This window comes from Panthera leo, chromosome D2 (genome assembly GCF_018350215.1).
Source record: "Panthera leo isolate Ple1 chromosome D2, P.leo_Ple1_pat1.1, whole genome shotgun sequence".
In the NCBI taxonomy this organism is placed as follows: Eukaryota; Metazoa; Chordata; class Mammalia; order Carnivora; family Felidae; genus Panthera; species Panthera leo.
Genome location: NC_056689.1, coordinates 7154838 through 7172224, shown reverse-complemented (window position 1 = coordinate 7172224; position 17387 = coordinate 7154838). Strand labels below are relative to the sequence as shown.

Sequence of the window (17387 nt, the reverse complement as noted above, 5' to 3'; positions counted from 1 at the left end):
AGAAGACAAATCCGTGGTTGTCAGTACCTGTGTATGTGGCTCATTCTTGACAGTTGATGCATTTTGGTAGTGAGGAAACGCTCAGATAATGGAACCTGTAGCAAAACCTCAGGCAAAAGCTGCATTGTTACTGTTGCATCCAAACTTCAGGCGTAAGAGCAGTTGGTGGTCTGGTGCCCATCTAATTTCTGATCAGCTAGTGTCCTACTGTCAGGGAATTCTGAAGATCAGTACCAGACCTGAAAGCCGTGTGACAGAAAGGAGGAGAACGAAGAAAAAACGAAATCCAACTTGGTGTTCTCAAGTAACCGAGATCTGTTTCTTTGTGCCAGGGAGGATGGGTTGGAAGGAAATCCTATCGCCTGAGTGTTGACGTACAGTAAAACCTTGGTTCACGAGCATAATTCGTTCCGGAAACATGCTTCTGATCCAAAGCATGTATATTGAAGCGAATTTCCCCATAAGAAATAATGAAAACTCAGAGGATTTGTTGCACAACCCAAAAACATTCATATAAAAATGATTACAATACTGTAATATAATGCAAAATAGTAAAGAAAATACAAAGAAAAATAACCTGTACTTACCTAGTTTTACCTGTGAAAACCTTCGTGGCTGATATGAGGGAGACAGAAGAGAGGAGGGTTATTGTGTAGGACAACTTTCACTATCACCAACGGAATCACTGCTATCTATCGACTCAAAGGAATCTTTTTCTGCACGGGGCCATTGTATACGCTCACGTGGATGCTGACCACAGTGCAGAATTAATAAACTCTTGTCATAGACTGTATTTCATGTAACTGGCAATAAGGCAGCAGGGGAAACGGTCTGTATCTGTAGGCAGCCTGGCCTAGAATGAAGCAAACTATTCCTAAGCTCACTCTTGTCTGGAAAAGCAAAGGACTGTCCACAGGTGCTTTGAAGGGACAGAAAATACACCAGTGCCAGTTGTGGGCACCTTCCAACGTTCTGAAAAATCACTGATTTCTGCCAAACACTGTGGCCTGAGACCGAGCATCTGAACATGGGAGATGATCACCTACAATCCCAGAGAGAGAGAGAGAGAACTGGCTCAGTTGTGATCATGTGACGTTCGGTGTCACAAACTCCTCATATCACAAGACATTGCTCGTTTGTAAAGGTAAAATTTATTAGAAATGTTTGCTCGTTGGGGCACCTGCGTGGCTCAGTTGGTTAAGCATAGGACTTCAGCTCAGGTCGTGATCTCCCAGTTCTTGGGTTTGAGCCTCACATCGGGCTCTGTGCTGACAGCTGAGAGCCCGGAGCCGTCTTCAGATCCTGTGTCTCCCTCTCTCTCTGCCCCTCCACCATTCATGCTCTGCCTCTCTCTCTCTCCGTCTCTCAAAAATAAGTAAACAGAAAAGAAGAAAAGGAAGGGAAAGAAAGAGAAAGAAGAAAAGGAAGGAAAGAGAGAAGAAAAAAGATGAAAAAAAGGAAGAAAGAAAAATGTTTGCTCGTCTTGCAGAACACTCAGAACAAGTTACTCGCAATCCAAGGTTTTACTGTATTTGGAAGTTCTGCCATTATCTGACTGAATGACTTACATACGCCTTTCCAGGATTTTTTCCCCCTGCCCTGTACATTCTGGCGTCCTCCATGGGCACCTCTTGTATCTCCGTGTCCTTAACACATTTCCTGCCCTACTATGTGCTGCTAATTGCCACTAGGAACGAGTGATCAGGCTCTGGACAGGAAGAGGGAGGGACAAAGAGTGGCAGCCTCCAGCGGCTCTTACACCAGCGTTTACACCAGCGTTTACACCAGCGTTCTACGAAGTGAGGATCCGCAGCCAAATTTGCCCCCAGCCTTTGGGACAGAAGGGAGGCAGCCAGGGAGGGGAAAGCCCAAAGTACCAGGTGCTTGGAGGCCACTGAAAGCAGGGGTGGAAACAGGTGCCCTTTCTCGAGTGGCTCCCGTTGGAAAAGGTGCTGGAGTGGATGAGGTGAATACGAAGCAGCAAAAAGACCGCTCCCCACCCTGCTGGGGGGACTGCCTGCGGGCACTTGGAGAAAAGGAAGCAAGTTAGGAAGAAAAGGGTCAGATCCTCCTGCAGTGACATCCTGAGGGGAGTCCCTAAGCTACCAAGTCACCCCTGAACACGAGGAGCCGTTCACACGTACAGCACGGTTTATAAAGCGACTCGAACAAGGAAAGACAGCCTCCTAATTGCAGTGTAAGGGTTGCTGCTGTCCATCTCCAATTATGAAAGTCACACAGCTCTCAGCACTCATGGGGCCAACCCCCACTCAGCGTCACAGGCAGAAAAGACTCCGCTTCCATTCTGAGAACTTTATTAAAACAAAAACAAGCATTGCTTGTCCATGGAAACAGTCATTTGCACTATGGTGGTACTAAGAGCAGAAAAGCAATTTTAAATATATTTTTTAAAATCACAAAATGTATCAGTTAAGGCACTACATCCCTCCCGTCTCATGTTTTCAATAAATACGCTGTTGTTTTAAAAAGGCAGCAATGAGTACCTCTGATGATTAAATCAATACAGGCACTATTCTCGTAAAGGCAGTTACGTTTTGCTGTGGCCACTGTATGTGATTTATTCTCAAAAGAGCTTTCATTAGCGAAGATTAGCATTTAAAAAAACAACTGAGAATATGAAGAAAAAAAAAATCACAGTTTTCTCTTTCCAGTTTTAAGTCTCTCCCAGAGAGACCCAAGTACACAAGGTACCGTTTCTTCATATATTCTTTGGCAACAAGGAATTATGCGTAAAGTACAAAAGATCACCTCCCAAGAAGTAAAGCCATTGGAGGTTAGGTGTCGGCACAGCGTAAGTCTTTGGAAAAGTATGCGGGGTTTTTTGGGCTTTTTGGCGTTTTGATTTTTTTTGCAGCCGTAAACTACAAAACTGGTGAGAAAACTCTGGACCTTCTGGCATCCAAGAAGTCTGCTTCGCGGGTGCCCTGGTGCAGGGAGCTTGGCCAAACCGACGGGCGTATGTGCAGTGCACACAGAGCACCAGACAGGGAATCAAGTGGCAGCATGCCCATTCGGGCCCCCCATCCTCCCAGTCCTTCCTAAATGATACCAGTGGTGATTTTTCTGGCAGCCTCAGCAGCTCACGGAGCATGTGCTATGCATCGCCTAGTGTGGTCCTCTGTGAGACCACAGGGTTGGAGGCCACGTTTTCTGTGGTCTCTTCCCATCCCAGCAGCTGGCTAGTCTAATGGTGTGAACTGGTTTCCGTTGCAGCTGCAGCCGACAAGTGCCGCCTCACCCAGGACACAATGACCACAGCAAAGAGGAGGGAAATTAACCTGCCACAACAATGCCAGATGGTTGGAGCCTCGGGTGCAAATCTTTTGGTCAAAGCACGCTCCACTCTCCAACTGAAAATCACCCTTTAACTGGACTTCGATTACTCACACAAGGGCGCTAAGACTTCTTTATGAGACAACGTAACTTTCTCGGCAGAACGAGGTTGCATAGATCCGAGATTAAATCCGCATTTTCACACATTTGGGGTCTCCAGGCAGGTGAGCACCTAAAAGTTTGGGCAGCGAGGTTGTACGAGGGGTGACATAGGGGCAAGGATCTTATGCGAGCCACCCCTCACTTAGGGTGAGGATTGTTTCCCCCGCCTTAGGTCAGTCGTACAGAAGAGGTTGCTCACCTGGTTTATTTTACTACCGTGACATTGGGCGAGTGCAGGTTGGCAAGACTTACGCCGGAAAACACGCTTTTACCTTCTGGTGAGGAAACTAGGCACACGGTCAAAGCATCAAGAAATCCAGGACCTGCCTAATCAGATGCAGAAGAGAATACAACTAATTTCATTCTGAAATCATAACAGCATTGCTGTCACTGCTAAGATGTGGTCTTCAGTGTGACTTTCTTTTATATATTATTGAAGTTGACTTTAAATTATAGACACAATTTTTAACCTTGTCATAAAACACGAAAAATCAGTCACTGAGAAGCAATCATATGCCAAGCATCTAATCACAAAAATAGAAAAGGGAATCCAAGAGCACTTCAAGAAGAAACTTCTGGAACCGGAGGGCAATTTAGTTGTTCTTCTCCAGGGACCGGTAATAATCCGTCAGGACTTTCCATGCTTTGGGGGCCATGAAGCCATCCGGGGGATTCTCTCCTTCCCGGGCCAGCTTCCTCATCCGGGTCCCTGAGATGAAGTCGAATTCGTTGTGCCTGTCACAGGACAGCAACACAGAACTCAGCGTGGGTGAGGCACATCGAACCTAAAGATGCCCGCGGTAGGTGAGGGGGTGTTTAGACCCTGTTTTTTTCTGTAAAATGCTGCACTTTCTGGAATGGGTGATTCACTAGGTCTTCAGTAAAGGAATGTGCACAAGAAAGGGCGACTGATAGCAGGTATGCATTCGACATTTCCCGTGTACCTGCTCTGTCTTCTGCTGCCCTGCCTGCGTCCATGAGCCCTGAGCTCAGGGGAGACATGCTGAAAGCGAGCTATGGACGGACCCTCTACTGACATACCAGGCGGCCATGCTACGACTTTACGGGGACACACAATGTGTAAGACCGGTCTTGGCCTTCAAGGGACTCTCATTCCTGCTAGGAGAAGGTGGAGAAGCACTGGAGAGCTTGCACGGGGCCCAAGCTTTGCCGCCTCTTTCTGGTTGAGCAGATGTTGATGAACGCCTCCTCCTCTGGAAACCTACCTTGCTGGATCGTAGAAGTCCATGGCTTTTTTGGCTTTGTTGTAGGCAGCCACTCGGAATGGAATGATTTCCACAGAGGTCAGGCCGGGGGCCATGCTCAAGACCTTGCCCCCATGAGTGGGTTCATACAGGTCTTTCTTGGTCTCAGGGTGAGGCATTCCGGCAGGGTCCCGGCCCACGATGTAGAAGTTGGCCCCTGCGATCATCCGGGACCTACAGTGCCACTGGACCTAGGAGACATCACGGGAGGGAGATGCTGGTCACCACTGGCCAACTCTTGGGTCCCTGTTTACAGAGATGCCTTTATTCTGCTGTAAAAATAATTCAGTGACAGGATCACCTAATAGGTGCAGAAGTCCGTGGGGTATCTAAGACCCCAAGCTCTTCTTCATGCTTGTTTACATGAGGTAGGAGCTTTAGACCCAAATCCCCCCTGCCTGACCCCCCAGCTTCCTGGAACCTGAGGTTATATTTCCTAATCGCTCTCTCTAAACAGGCAGGTGAGCCAGGAGCATGGGGACCTTACTGTTCTACAGAACCATGTGAATCTTACTTTCCAGGCCCTCCCTATTCAGAATAAATCACAGTTGAAAGGAAATTACAAATTCCAACATCTTTGATTATCTGATTGCCAATAATGAGCTGATTATACACAGACATCGATTCTAGTTTGACACAAATATTGGGATTTCAAAATGAACTGCCCTCTCTAAAGCTCAGATAGAAATATGGAGGGTGGAGAAGAGAGCCAGAGACCAGGTACTTTGATCTGGTTGAAGAGAATTTACTAAACTCGGTTTGGGGCATTCCAAACAGTTGTGACCCTCGCAGTTCATCATACTTCCTGCAAACGTGTTCAAACCCGCTACAGTGGTGGTCCGGGAGGACAAAGAAAGTCTGTTTGACAGGCTCTCTGTGTTATGATCAAAGGGGACACTGAGCTTTTAGTGGGGCTTTCTAATGGAGCTCACAGGGCCTGTGTGGTGACTCAGTGACTAGACTTTGGAAATTGAATATTAGGTTCAATACAGTTTGCCCAATACCACCCCAGTTAAGCTGCATTATTCTCCTTATCTGCACACCAACCTCCGTGTTCTCAGAGGCAGTGCGTAACAGACTCGACTTGGTGTTTCTAGCATTTTTACAGAAATGAAATGGAAACCTAATGAAGTTGGATAAAGAAGAGAGACCAGGGGGCACCTGAGTGGCTCAGTTGGTTAAGCATCCAACTTCGGCTCAGGTCATGATCTCACGGTTTGGCGAGTGCGAGCCCCGTGTGGGACTCTGTACTGACAGCTCAGAGCCTGGAGCCTGCTTTGGATTCTGTCTCCCTCTCTCTCTGCCCCTCCCCCGCTCATTCTCTCTCTCTCTCTCTCTCTCTCTCTCAAAAATAAAACATTTTAAAAAAATTAAAAAAATTAAAAAAAAAAAAAAACAAGACACAGCAGAAGACTCCAGAATCTGCTCATGAGGGAAAAGGATCCCAGAGACTCATTCACTCCTCTTAAGTCAAGTCTGAGCCCACATTTCTGAGGCCCACAGCCCAGCCTGGAGACAGCTCACCTCCGTGGGGCCGGCATACAACATCGGGGACGGGAAGATGGCCACGATGGTTGACTTGGGGTCCAGGACACCTTCCTCGAGCACAGCTGCATGCTGCTTCATCCGCCAGTCCAAGGGCACATCGTCGTCCTTGGTCCAGCCACCCAGAGGGTGCAGCAGGAGCACGGGGTGCTTGTAACCCCGCTCCAGGAGTCGGCGGCGGGTGTCCTGCATCAGCAGAGCGTGGCCGTTGTGGACGGGGTTGCGCAGCTGGAAGGCAAACACCGCATCTGGGAAAGGAGAGGAGGAAGGCGAGGTGAAGGAAGTGCACGCTGTCACTCATCCGCAAGAACAAGAGGAAATGCAGGGGAGCTCCCCTCTGCTTGCAAGAATCGTTTAGTAAAGCCAGATAGAACTTTGATTTTAAAAGAAAGGAAACACAGCTATGTCTAAGGCACAGAGCATTTGCTATGCCCATCAGCTTTGAAAAATCAACAGGAGGGGCGCCTGGGTGGCTCAGTCGGTTGAGCGTCCGACTTTGGCTCAAGTCATGATCTCACAGTCCAGGAGTCTGAGCTCCGCGTCGGGCTCTGCGCTGACAGCTCAGAGCCTGGAGCCTGCTTCGGATTCTGTGTCTCCCTCTCTCTCTGCTCCTCCCTAACTCATGCTCTGTCTCTCTCTCTCTCTCAAAACTAAATACAACATTAAAAAAAACAAAACAAAACAGCATCCAGAGACTCCACCTGGGGCTTCAGGACTCTTACTCCAAAGGTGCCCACAGTGCCAGACCGCATCCACAGGGCGGGGACACACAGGCAGGAAGCCCTAGAGGGAGAGCCTGACTCGGAAATGAAGACATCTGTGGCCAGGGCCTTTGCAGCCAAGCACGGCTCAGACCAGAGCTGGTGCTGGTCAGTCCTCAGTTTACCCTTTGCTCCTGTCTCTCACGTCCCCAGCACAAGAACCATGACCAGCACCTTCTGGGGCCTGGGAAAAGTTTCAACAATCTAAAGACGTAAAAAAAATATTTCACCTTCAACTGTCAAAAAAAAAAAATCTCCAAAACTCCTCCACTTAATAATGGGCTCCTGGGGCATCTGGGTGGCTCAGTTGGTTGAACGGCTGACTCTTGATTTCAGCTCAGGTCACCATCTCACGGTTTGTGGGTTCGAGCCCTGCGTCAGGGCTCTGTGCTGACAGCTCGGAGCCTGCTTGGGACTCTCTCTCTCCCTCTCTCTCTCTCTCTGTCCCTCCCTGGCTCACTCTTTGTCTCAAAATAAATAAATGAAACTTAAAAAAAAATAATGGACCCCCGAGAGGCTTAATTTTTCCTTCTAGTTATGAAAGAAATATCCATTATGGAAAATTTGGGAAATACAGAAAAGCCCAAGATAGGATATAGAAACTACCTAAAATCCTATCATGATTTTTTTCTCTCTTTTTCAAAATACGTAAAATGAAAATCTTCCTGCCCATTGGTGCCTGTCCCCAAGGTGCCGCTGTCACCTGCGGTTTGGCACATACTCTGCACAGACCTTGGCTTATATACAGTTATTTAACTTAAGAACAGTTATTTTATTTTGTTTTCCAGAACTCTGCTCTGCATTTTATTCTGCAGTTTGCGGTTTTGCTTAATAAATACAGCCGGGGTGTCTTTCTGTGTCCATGCATATCGTTAACCGGCTGCAACTATTCCAATATATGGATATACGTCAACCTTATACGCTCATTCCAGTCTGTGCCAATACAAATGCTGATGGAGGCTTCCGGCTTTTGAAAACTATAAACATGCCGGGGCATCTGGGTGACTCAGTCGGTCAATTAAGCGTCAGACTCTTGGTGTTGGCTCCGCTCCTGATCTCAAAGTTTGTGAGTTCGAGCCCTGCATCAGGCTCTGCACCGAGCTTGGAGCCTGCTTGCGATTTTGTCCCTCCCTCCCTCTCTCTGCCCCTCCCCTGCTTGCTCGCTCTCTCTCTCTCTCTCTCAAACTTAAAACCATTAAAAAAAATTTTTTTTAACTATAAACCTGCCAATTCCTGGTATCTTTAATTGTGTAACGGGAGGGTGGCGACGAGTGTTAACAGACGCACCCACTCGAGCCAGCCTACTCACCAGCATTCATTTCTTTACATTTCTGCTTGAGCTCCAGAGGTGTCAGGCGGTACTGGTCCAGCCCATCGTTCCACCTGATTCTCTCCAGCACCTGCAGGTCTCCACCAACCAGCCAATCCCCGCTCTCCATCACCATCTAGAACAGACCGTTAGCAAAGGTGTTGGAGATTAGATCAGCTTCTGTTTTACCTGGAAAAAAAAAAGTGTTCTCCTTCCGAACCGATCTCGGGTTCCTGTTGAAGAACCACCTTCAGTTCTTAAGCATTTCTAGCGCAGCCTTGCTCAAACTATGTGGTCTCTCAACCCCTTTATGCTTTTCAGAATTACTGAGGACCCCCCAAAGAGCTTTTGTTTTTGTGGCTCTTGCCTATCGTATTTTCCGTATTAGAAATTAAAAGTGGGAAATTTTAAAAATATTTTTTAATTTGCTTAAGATTAATATAAACCTACTGTATAGTAATATAAATAACTTTTAGTTAAAAATAAATGTTTTCCAAGAAAGAAGAGAGAGAAATGCATTGCTTTACATGTTTGCAAATCTCTTTAATGTCTGACTTAATAGAAGGCAGTGAAGGGGGCCTTAGTGGCTCAGGTAAGCGTCTGGGTCTTGATTTTGGCTCAGTTCATGATCTCAACAGTTGTGAGTTCAAGCCTCTCATTGAGCTCCATGCTGACAGTGTGGAGCCTGCTTGAGCTTGTCTCTGCCTCTGTCTCTGCCTTTCCCTCCCTCACTCTCAAAGTTTAAAAAAAAAAGAAACTCTTGGTTCACTGAGTTTGTCAGTTTCTCAGATGTCGACATATTTCAGTTTAGGATGTAAAAAAAATTGATATTTGATATCAATATCAATATTAATATCTATATACTTGCCATTAATATCAATATTTGATATTTATTAACATCATCAGACAATTTTTTAAGTGTTGGGAAGATGCCAGACCCACTGTGGCAAATAAAAGCTTTCCAGCATTTTTTCATTTGAAAGCTCAGTTTGAGATCATTGGCAACCAACACCCTCCATCGTTTTCCTTGAAGTGACACGTTCACTGTTTTGTTTTTGTTTTTGTTTTTAAATATCTGCCAAATAACCAAGTCTGAGTAGCCATAGTTTGTCAGTCATCTAAGCAAAAACCGCATTTCCTGGAAAAGTGGCTGGTTTTGCTCACGGCTCAGGTGCCCGAGTCTCTGACTGAGACAACCATTGTGTATCCGTGGCGTGTGACAAAAGCACTTTCGTGTGCACTGCCCGTCTCCTGACACAAACTTTTTTTTTAACGTTTTTTATCTTTGAGAGAGACAGAACGCAAGCAGGGGAGGGAGAGAGAGAGGGAGACACAGAATCCAAAGCAGGCTCCAGGCTCTGAGCTGTCAGCACAGAGCCCAACGCAGGACTCAAACTCATGAACCGTGAGATCATGACTTGAGCCTAAGTTGGATGCCTGGTGATAGACTATTAAAAGGACATGATCAAGTGTCCAGATTCAGTAATTGTTTTTACAGCTTCATCAAGAACATTCTTGGGATGCATGGGTGGCTCAGTCGGTTAAGCGTCGACTTCGGCTCAGGTCATGGTCTCACATTTCATGAGTTCGAGCCCCACATCGGGCTCTGACAGCTCGGAGCCTGAGCCTACTTCTGTGTCTTCCTCTCTCTTCTGCCCCGCCCCGTCTTGTGCTCTCTCTCTCTCAAAAATAAACATTAAAAAAAAGATGAAAGAACTTTCTCGACTGAGGCTGGCACTGCCTTGCCTGCAAGTGTGTGTGGTGAGGGGCACAACCACCCGAGTGCGGCCGGCTGTCCCTGTCCCGGGTCTGAGGAGCCGGCAATCTTATTCGCCACTGCTGTTGTACCTCAGTGCTGACGTCAGCACGGTGCAGATGGCAAATAATGTCTCAGGAGTATGAACAGTTTTGAGACTGGGGTTCTGGGGAAAGGTCTTGGGGACCCCCAGTGTTCTGTGAGCCACTCTCCGAGGACCACTGCCGGTACATTCCTAATACAACCTCATGTATCTTTAGACTGTTTTCAATAAGGACCCAGAATAGAGAAGCTGGGGAAAAAAAAAAAAAAATCAGGCAAGTTGTTTTCTACCAATTAATTAATTATTGCTAAGCACACTTACTAAGGAAACTCTCCAAAGGAGCATCTTTCTTAGTTATCTCTAATTTGGAAACAAAAGAAAATGTCCAAAGAGCAGCAGTATGTAGCCAAATCCACACCCAAGGCTAAGCACAGACTAATTAGCTAAAATCTTGTTTTTCTCAAATAATCTTTGAGAAGGGTGCCAAGGCCACTGGATGGTAAGAGAGCAGTCTCTGGCAAATGGTGTTGAGAAAACTGGATATCCACAGATAAAAGAATAGAGTTAGAGCCTTACTTTATACCCTGTAAAAACAATTAATTCAAAATGGATTAAAGTCCTAAATGTAAGATCTGAAACTCTAAAACTCCTAGAAGTGAACAGAGGAGAAGTTTCATGACCTTGGACATGGCAATGGTTTCTTGGACAGGACACCAAAAAGCACAGGCAACAAAACAAAAATAGACATGGGACTACTTGAAGCTTTAAAACTTGTGTGCCTCAAAGAACACAATCAGCGGAGTGAAAAGGCAACCTAAGAATGGGAGAAAATATTTGCAAGTCATCTAATGGGGGCTAATGTTCCAAATATATTTTTAAAAAGTCCTACAACTCAGCAACAAAAGATTAAATAACCTGCTTTTTTAAATGGGTGAAAGACTTGAATGGACATTTCTCCAGAGATGATCTACAGATGGCCAACGGGATAGGAAAAGGCGCTCAGCATCACTCCTCATCAGAAAAATGCAAGCCTGACCCCTGTTAGGATGACTACTGGCAAGAGCAGAAAATGTCAAGTGTCGGCAAGGATGTGGAGAAATCAGAATGTTTGTGCCCTGTGGGTGCGATTGTAAACTGGTGCAGCTGCTGTGGAAAACACTGTGGAATTTCTTCAAAAAATTAGAACATATAACTACCATACGATCCACCGATCCGACTTCTGGGCATATAGCCAAAAGAATGGAAAGCAAGATCTTGAAGAGATTTGCACGCCCGTGTTCATAAAAACACTATTCACAAAAGCCAAGAGGTAGAACCCGTCCAAGGACCCAACAACAGATGAATGGGTAAACCGTGACTTGCACATACAGACAACAGTATTATTTAGCCTTAAGAACGAAGAACAGGGGCGCCTGGGTGGCGCAGTCGCTTGGGCGTCCAACTGCAGCCAGGTCACGATCTCGCGGTCCGTGAGTTCGAGCCCCGCGTCAGGCTCTGGGCTGATGGCTCGGAGCCTGGAGCCTGTTTCCGATTCTGTGTCTCCCTCTCTCTCTGCCCCTCCCCCGTTCATGCTCTGTCTCTCTCTGTCCCAAAAATAAATAAATGTTGAAAAAAAAAAAATTAAAAAAAAAAAAGAACGAAGAACAGCCTGTCCCAGGCTACAGCGTGGATGAAGATATTACACTAAATGAAATAAAAGCACTCACAGAAAAGATTAATACTGTATCATCCCTCCTAGGAGAGGCATCTAAAATGAGTCAAATTCATAGAAACAGCAAATAGGAGGGCTTCTACCTGGGAGGGGGAGGGAAGTTGTTGTTTGATGGGTATAGATTTTCAGATTTGCCAAACAAACGTTCTGGCCCTTCCTTTCACAACAAAGTAAATAGACTTAACACTCCTGAATGGTACGCTCAAAAATGCTACAGATGGTAAATGTTAGGTTATATGCTTTGGGCATAGATAAATGGATAGATTAGGACCTGTTTTTTTACTCACTGAGGATTTCACTGCGGTTACTAGTAATACCCTCACTTGGCAAAGTCTCAGTTGAAAAGGTGACTTTGGGAAAGGGTGAGTGAGGGACAGGAAATGGAGACCTATAGGAAACACTCTGTGCACCGTGTCTCACACTATCAATGACCCCACTCTTCCCCTCTGTGGTTGTGCCCCTTTCTGTCAGGGCAAAGAAGCCTCGGGGCGGGGGGGGGAGGGGGGTGGCAGGCGCACTTGGTCTACATCTCCAAGGTCTAGGTCATGACCTGTGCACATGGGACTCCAGAATTCCCTGCGTAAGGAGCCTCGAGCTGGCTCCCAGGAGTCAGAGCGCTTCACCCCTCTGCCCCCGCCTGTCTTTCCAGGGTGGACCCTGCCAGGGCAGCACTGGTTCTGGAGACTGGCCAAGTGAAGGGAGTTTTCCAGGGGTGTGGGTGCAGCTTGGACACCCAGCCCAGGGCGCCCTCATGGTGTGGGACAAGGCCAAGCATAGAAGAGGAAGGAGGGTTCCTTGCAGGCCAGGAGTCAACTCTTCACACGGCACCGTGTTCTAGTGCAGAATCAAGAAGCATACCTTGGAATCTGACCTTCCGGGTTATTCTCAAGGCATAGCTGTCAGAGAAGAAGGATGGGACACATTGTTTCTGACGGTTCGTGAGTTAGATATGTGACCTTCAGATGCAGTATGTTGGCCTTGCCCCGGGCCCCACAAATGTTAGGGGTGAGCCTGGCGTTGAGGAGCGGCCATAGGAACGAAAAGGAAGAACAAGCCAGTGTGGGATGGAGGGAGGAAAGGCCAGCGCTCCCCTCATGGGAGGGAAGACACCCTCGGGCCTGACAGGACACATGGGTGTCACCCATGTCACCCACTTGGTGACATCCAACTGGGTCATAAGGTGCACCTTAGACTCACACAGTGCTGTGTGTCAGTTATATCTCAATAAGGCTGGGGAGAGAAGAAAAACACGACCTTTGTTTTGTCATAAACCTAAATACGCCCCATATAATGCTGTGATGTGATCAGTTACAACCTACAACCTTGTTAAAGCAAGGGTCTCAGTTGCTGAGATGGACGTTATGGAAAGTCCAACTTCTCCATCAGTTAATGATCTCATAACCCTTCCACTGATCAAATTCCATGACTGCTCTCGTGCTGTCCAAGGACAATATGGCCACCTGTGATGACAGCTGAGGAGAGGGCGCAGGAGTATCGAGATAAAGCTGATGGAAGATAAAGCGCTGAGCTGGAAGACGCCAAGGCACCCAGGGTGTGCATACCCCTGGTTCACATCCCCTGTTGTGGCTGGACGTTGGAGCTTATAATGATTTGCATTCCATCGGGGCTCAACATCTGGGGAACTGGGATACAGCCGTGGCTCTCAAAAGAGGGCGATTTTGCCCCTCCTGGTGACATTTGACAATATCTGAAGACAATTTTGATTGTCATGATGGGGGCAGGGAAGGGTGTGCTATTGGCATCTAATGCGCTGAGGCCAGAAACATGCTACTACATACCCAGCACGGCACGAGACAGTCCCCACAGCAAAGAATCACCCAGTCCCAACGTCAACAGTGCTGGCATTGAGAAACTCTGGGTACAGAGGGTGATTTTCAAGGGTTTGGGTCCGTGGCCCCCTTTCTAAACTTGGTGCCGAGAAAAGTCACTTAATAAGATATTGTCAAATATCCTTACCTGTTCATTTACTTTCTCTTCATTGCCCCAGTCAGGCTACAGATAAAATTTTGAAAGACGTGAACACCCCAAATCCCTAGGAGTGCAGTAACTCATTCTGGACGCTAGGGGTCCACCCTATACCATTCTGCTGGTGAAGGCAACATGGAACCAACCTGGTTCACAAACCAAGCCTGTGTCTATCTGAAAAGCAGTGCTGACACTATGCTTTGGGCGTTTTTGAGACGGGGAGGGCGCAAAGAGCATCTCTCTCCCCAGGGTGGTCCAACGCGCCCCAGAACTGAGACTCCGCTACCAGGCTGGGAGGTTCAGTGGCTCTGCCCAATCGCCCAGCCCCCACCTGCTTCAAGCCTCCTGCCAAAAGCGGGCAAAGGAACGCAGCTGGAGTTTGCAGACCTGCGCACACGGAGAGCAGGGAGGAACGGGCTCGGGGGGAATCGAACAGGGTAGCGAAAGGGGAGCTGGGCCAGGCAACAGAAATGCAGAGAAGGAGAACAGGGTCCGGAGATCTGCATCAAGAGGCAGAGACAACCCAGGCGGTGCACGTGGAGAGCATATATCCATTTCTGTGCTCTTCTGTCCGCATCAGAGAGGCCTGGGGCCGCAAGGAAGTCGGAGGGGATGGAGGGAACGGGGCCTTCATGCCTCATTTGCAGACGGGAGAAGAGGCAGAGCTCAAGTGCACACAGCCGTCTCCCAGATGGCAGGACAGGGCACCCAGGACCCCTCCAAACCCGCTGTTCCTGCCACTGCACCTGCTATCCCGCATGGGCACTGCCTTCGGAGGGACCTATGCTCAGGCTCCGCACAGTCAGCCCTTCCATCCAGCGGCCCAGCCCAGGCACTGCTGGGGGCTGACCAAGAGGTGGCAGGAGACTAAGAAGTGACAAAACAGTGGGGCCAGTGGGGCAGGACAAGGGCAAGGTGAACGGCCCCACATGCGGTAGAACAGAGAAGTGAGCAAGTTCAAGTGATACATGGAAGGAGCATCGCCAGGACCCGATGGCGGAACGAAGCAGGGAGGAGAAAGAAGCAAGGCGGACGTCCAGGATTTGGATGTGGACCGCCGTTGGGGAGCAGGGCTGGGGAGGCGTTGGGCGTGTGGGTGTCGAGTGCTTGCGGGAAACCGCTCCAAAGAATTCTCTTAACGCCATGGTTCCCGACCTTCCCGGACTCACCCTGGCACCCAGACCCAGCCAAGTACACCAGGGTCTGTGAGGGTGGGAGCTTGTGAGGCTCCCCAGGGGATGCCGTGGACCTAACGGACCACATGCTGTATGTTGCAGACCTCGGGATGCAGACCCTCTCTCACTGCTACGCCTCATCGGGAAGCCGCGCCCCAAGCGGTTGGTTTCTACGTCCGTAAATGGGATTAATGATTCCTCGGAGCTTCACGAGAGTAATCACTGCGCAAAATAATCAGGGCATGGACGCATGCTGGGAGCAGGCTGGGAGGCAGCAACACGGCTCCTCTGGGGTTTAGTTCCGCAACTTTCACCTGCTCTCGTGACCTCACCTGATGTCGTGTCACACGGTTCAGTGAGCAACTCGATGAGGGGGGACTAGGGTGGAGGGTCAGGGCGGTGTCCGTGGGGAACTGAGGAAGCAGACCATTTCCGTGGTGGCCGACCATTCACACAAATATCACTCCCAGGGCCAAGTGCAAATACAAGGCCCACGGTTACTTTTGGAAGGGGTGACTTTTGCAAGTTTGGGGTTAAAAAGAAAAATAACACCTTTTAGCGTTACTGTAAATTTTGAGGTGCTAAAAACAAAGGTGCAACGAGAAGAGCCCCTTCCCCCCATAAATCCCATGTGTTGTGTGTCTGGTAAACACCGAGTGTAGAATCTACCGTGAGTGGCTTCCTCTGTCTCGTTCTCCATGGCCCATTTCTCGCCATTAGCTCACTGGGAATGTTTACAGAGTCCCCCCTGATGTTCTAACAGAAGGGCCACCGACTGTATTACCAAGACCACAGGTCATGCCTGCTTCTAAGAAATTCTGAGCTCCGGGGCACCTGGGTGGTTCAGTTGATGAATGAAGCATCTGGCTTCGGCTCAGGTCATAATCTCACAGTTCAGGAGTTCGAGCCCTGCACATCGATTCCCACCCCCCCCTCCCGGTGCCCCTCCCCTGTGCTCACTTGCTCTCTGTCTCTCTCAAAATAAATAAATAAACTGAAAAAAAAGAAAAGAAAGAAATTCTGAACTCCAAGTGCCAACACATGTTGTGAGACAAAATGAAAAGAAATAATTGCTTAAGGGCTTCCTTAGGTTTTGGGGGAGGGGGGGTTTTGTTTGTTTGTTTTCTTTTAGCGCTTATCATGTAGATGTGGATGATAGGCCCAGAGATTTCTGAATCTGGAAATTTCTGAGGTAGGAGGATAAAAGGTCACTATTATTCATCCTTTAGGTCACTGACCGAAGATAACATCCCAACCCTGTGCAATTATGATCAGGAAATAAATGCACCACAGGCATGATCAAGGCCCAGGACACAATTCCTGAAATCACTCTCAGTCAGCGCCCAGCCATTTCAAGGACTGTCTGCCAGCCTCTTGGACCCTGTTCAGATGACTTTGAACTGGATGTGCGTTAAAATTAAAGATGCTTAATTTGCAGGACGGATCGTGTCCAATAAATGAAAAGCTGCCCATTAACCTCTTGTGTTCAGAGGCCGTCACGTCACCGGGGGCCTTGAAAGAGCCCTTCTCTTACCTTGCAACCTTTCACAACTAAAGGAAACAAAACAAAACAAACATTTGCCCGACCAGTACCAATAGGTTTGTTCAAACAGCCATTTTCTAGGGTCATGGGGTTGAGAGAGATTCTGGAGTTGAGTCTGGCCCCTCCTTTTATCAGTGAAGAAACTGAGGCCCAGATCTTGTCTGATCACAAGGCTTCTTAGTGTCTCCTGGGCTTCAAACTGCTCTCTGTCCCCATGAATTTTCTGGAAGTCTGTTACTCCAGCCCCCTGGGGAAGCTGGTAAGTCGAATTACTAGTTTAAGGCTTTTTAAAATTTCAACCCTAATGCTCTGATCTTGGGTGAGGGTTGGCTTTTGCATTCAGTTTCACATACTTGTCTTTATGGGAAATGAACCACACCCAGTGATTCCATGGTATTTTCCATTCCTGCCCCTCCCCGACCCCCACCAAGTAGAGGTTGTGAAGGAATCTGAGGAAGATTAGCCTATTTTGCCTGTAGGCAGGATGGACTCAAGATGATCATAATCAGATGACCACATTTTTCAGTCTTAAAATAGCCACTGACAAAAACGCGCTATTTCCCTCTGGAAACTCTGCCGCTATATGTGCTGAGCTCTGTTCACTGAAAGGATGTCACTGACCCCCCTTCAGCTGGCCACAGAGCATGAACTTGGAGTCTCTTACCAGGGTTTGCTTGGACCCATTCTGCATGAAGGAATGCACTTCCCCGGTGAATGTTCAAGATGGAGAGCACCACAAGCCCTAGTTTGGGGCACCGCTGCGGCTCTGACTTTTGCCCTGTATTTGAGGTGCCAGGCTAAATGATACCCGGTCCAGTCGTTTCCCATTTAGCTGAG

The 17387-nt window shown here is 48.0% G+C and overlaps 1 protein-coding gene across 1 annotated transcript in view; it reads right to left on the bottom strand.

The window, feature by feature from the left end:
* Positions 1 to 2300: 2300 nt before the first annotated feature.
* Positions 2301 to 17387, bottom strand: part of PAPSS2 (3'-phosphoadenosine 5'-phosphosulfate synthase 2) — a 73853-nt gene continuing 58766 nt past the window's right edge. Inside the window, exons 9-12 of the mRNA XM_042908310.1 lie at positions 8337 to 8472; positions 6246 to 6514; positions 4683 to 4912; positions 2301 to 4191 (exon numbers count right to left, since the gene is read on the bottom strand). Coding sequence (XP_042764244.1) covers positions 4050 to 4191; positions 4683 to 4912; positions 6246 to 6514; positions 8337 to 8472 — 777 coding nt within the window. The 3' untranslated portion in view covers positions 2301 to 4049. The remainder of the gene's footprint in view (positions 4192 to 4682; positions 4913 to 6245; positions 6515 to 8336; positions 8473 to 17387) is intronic.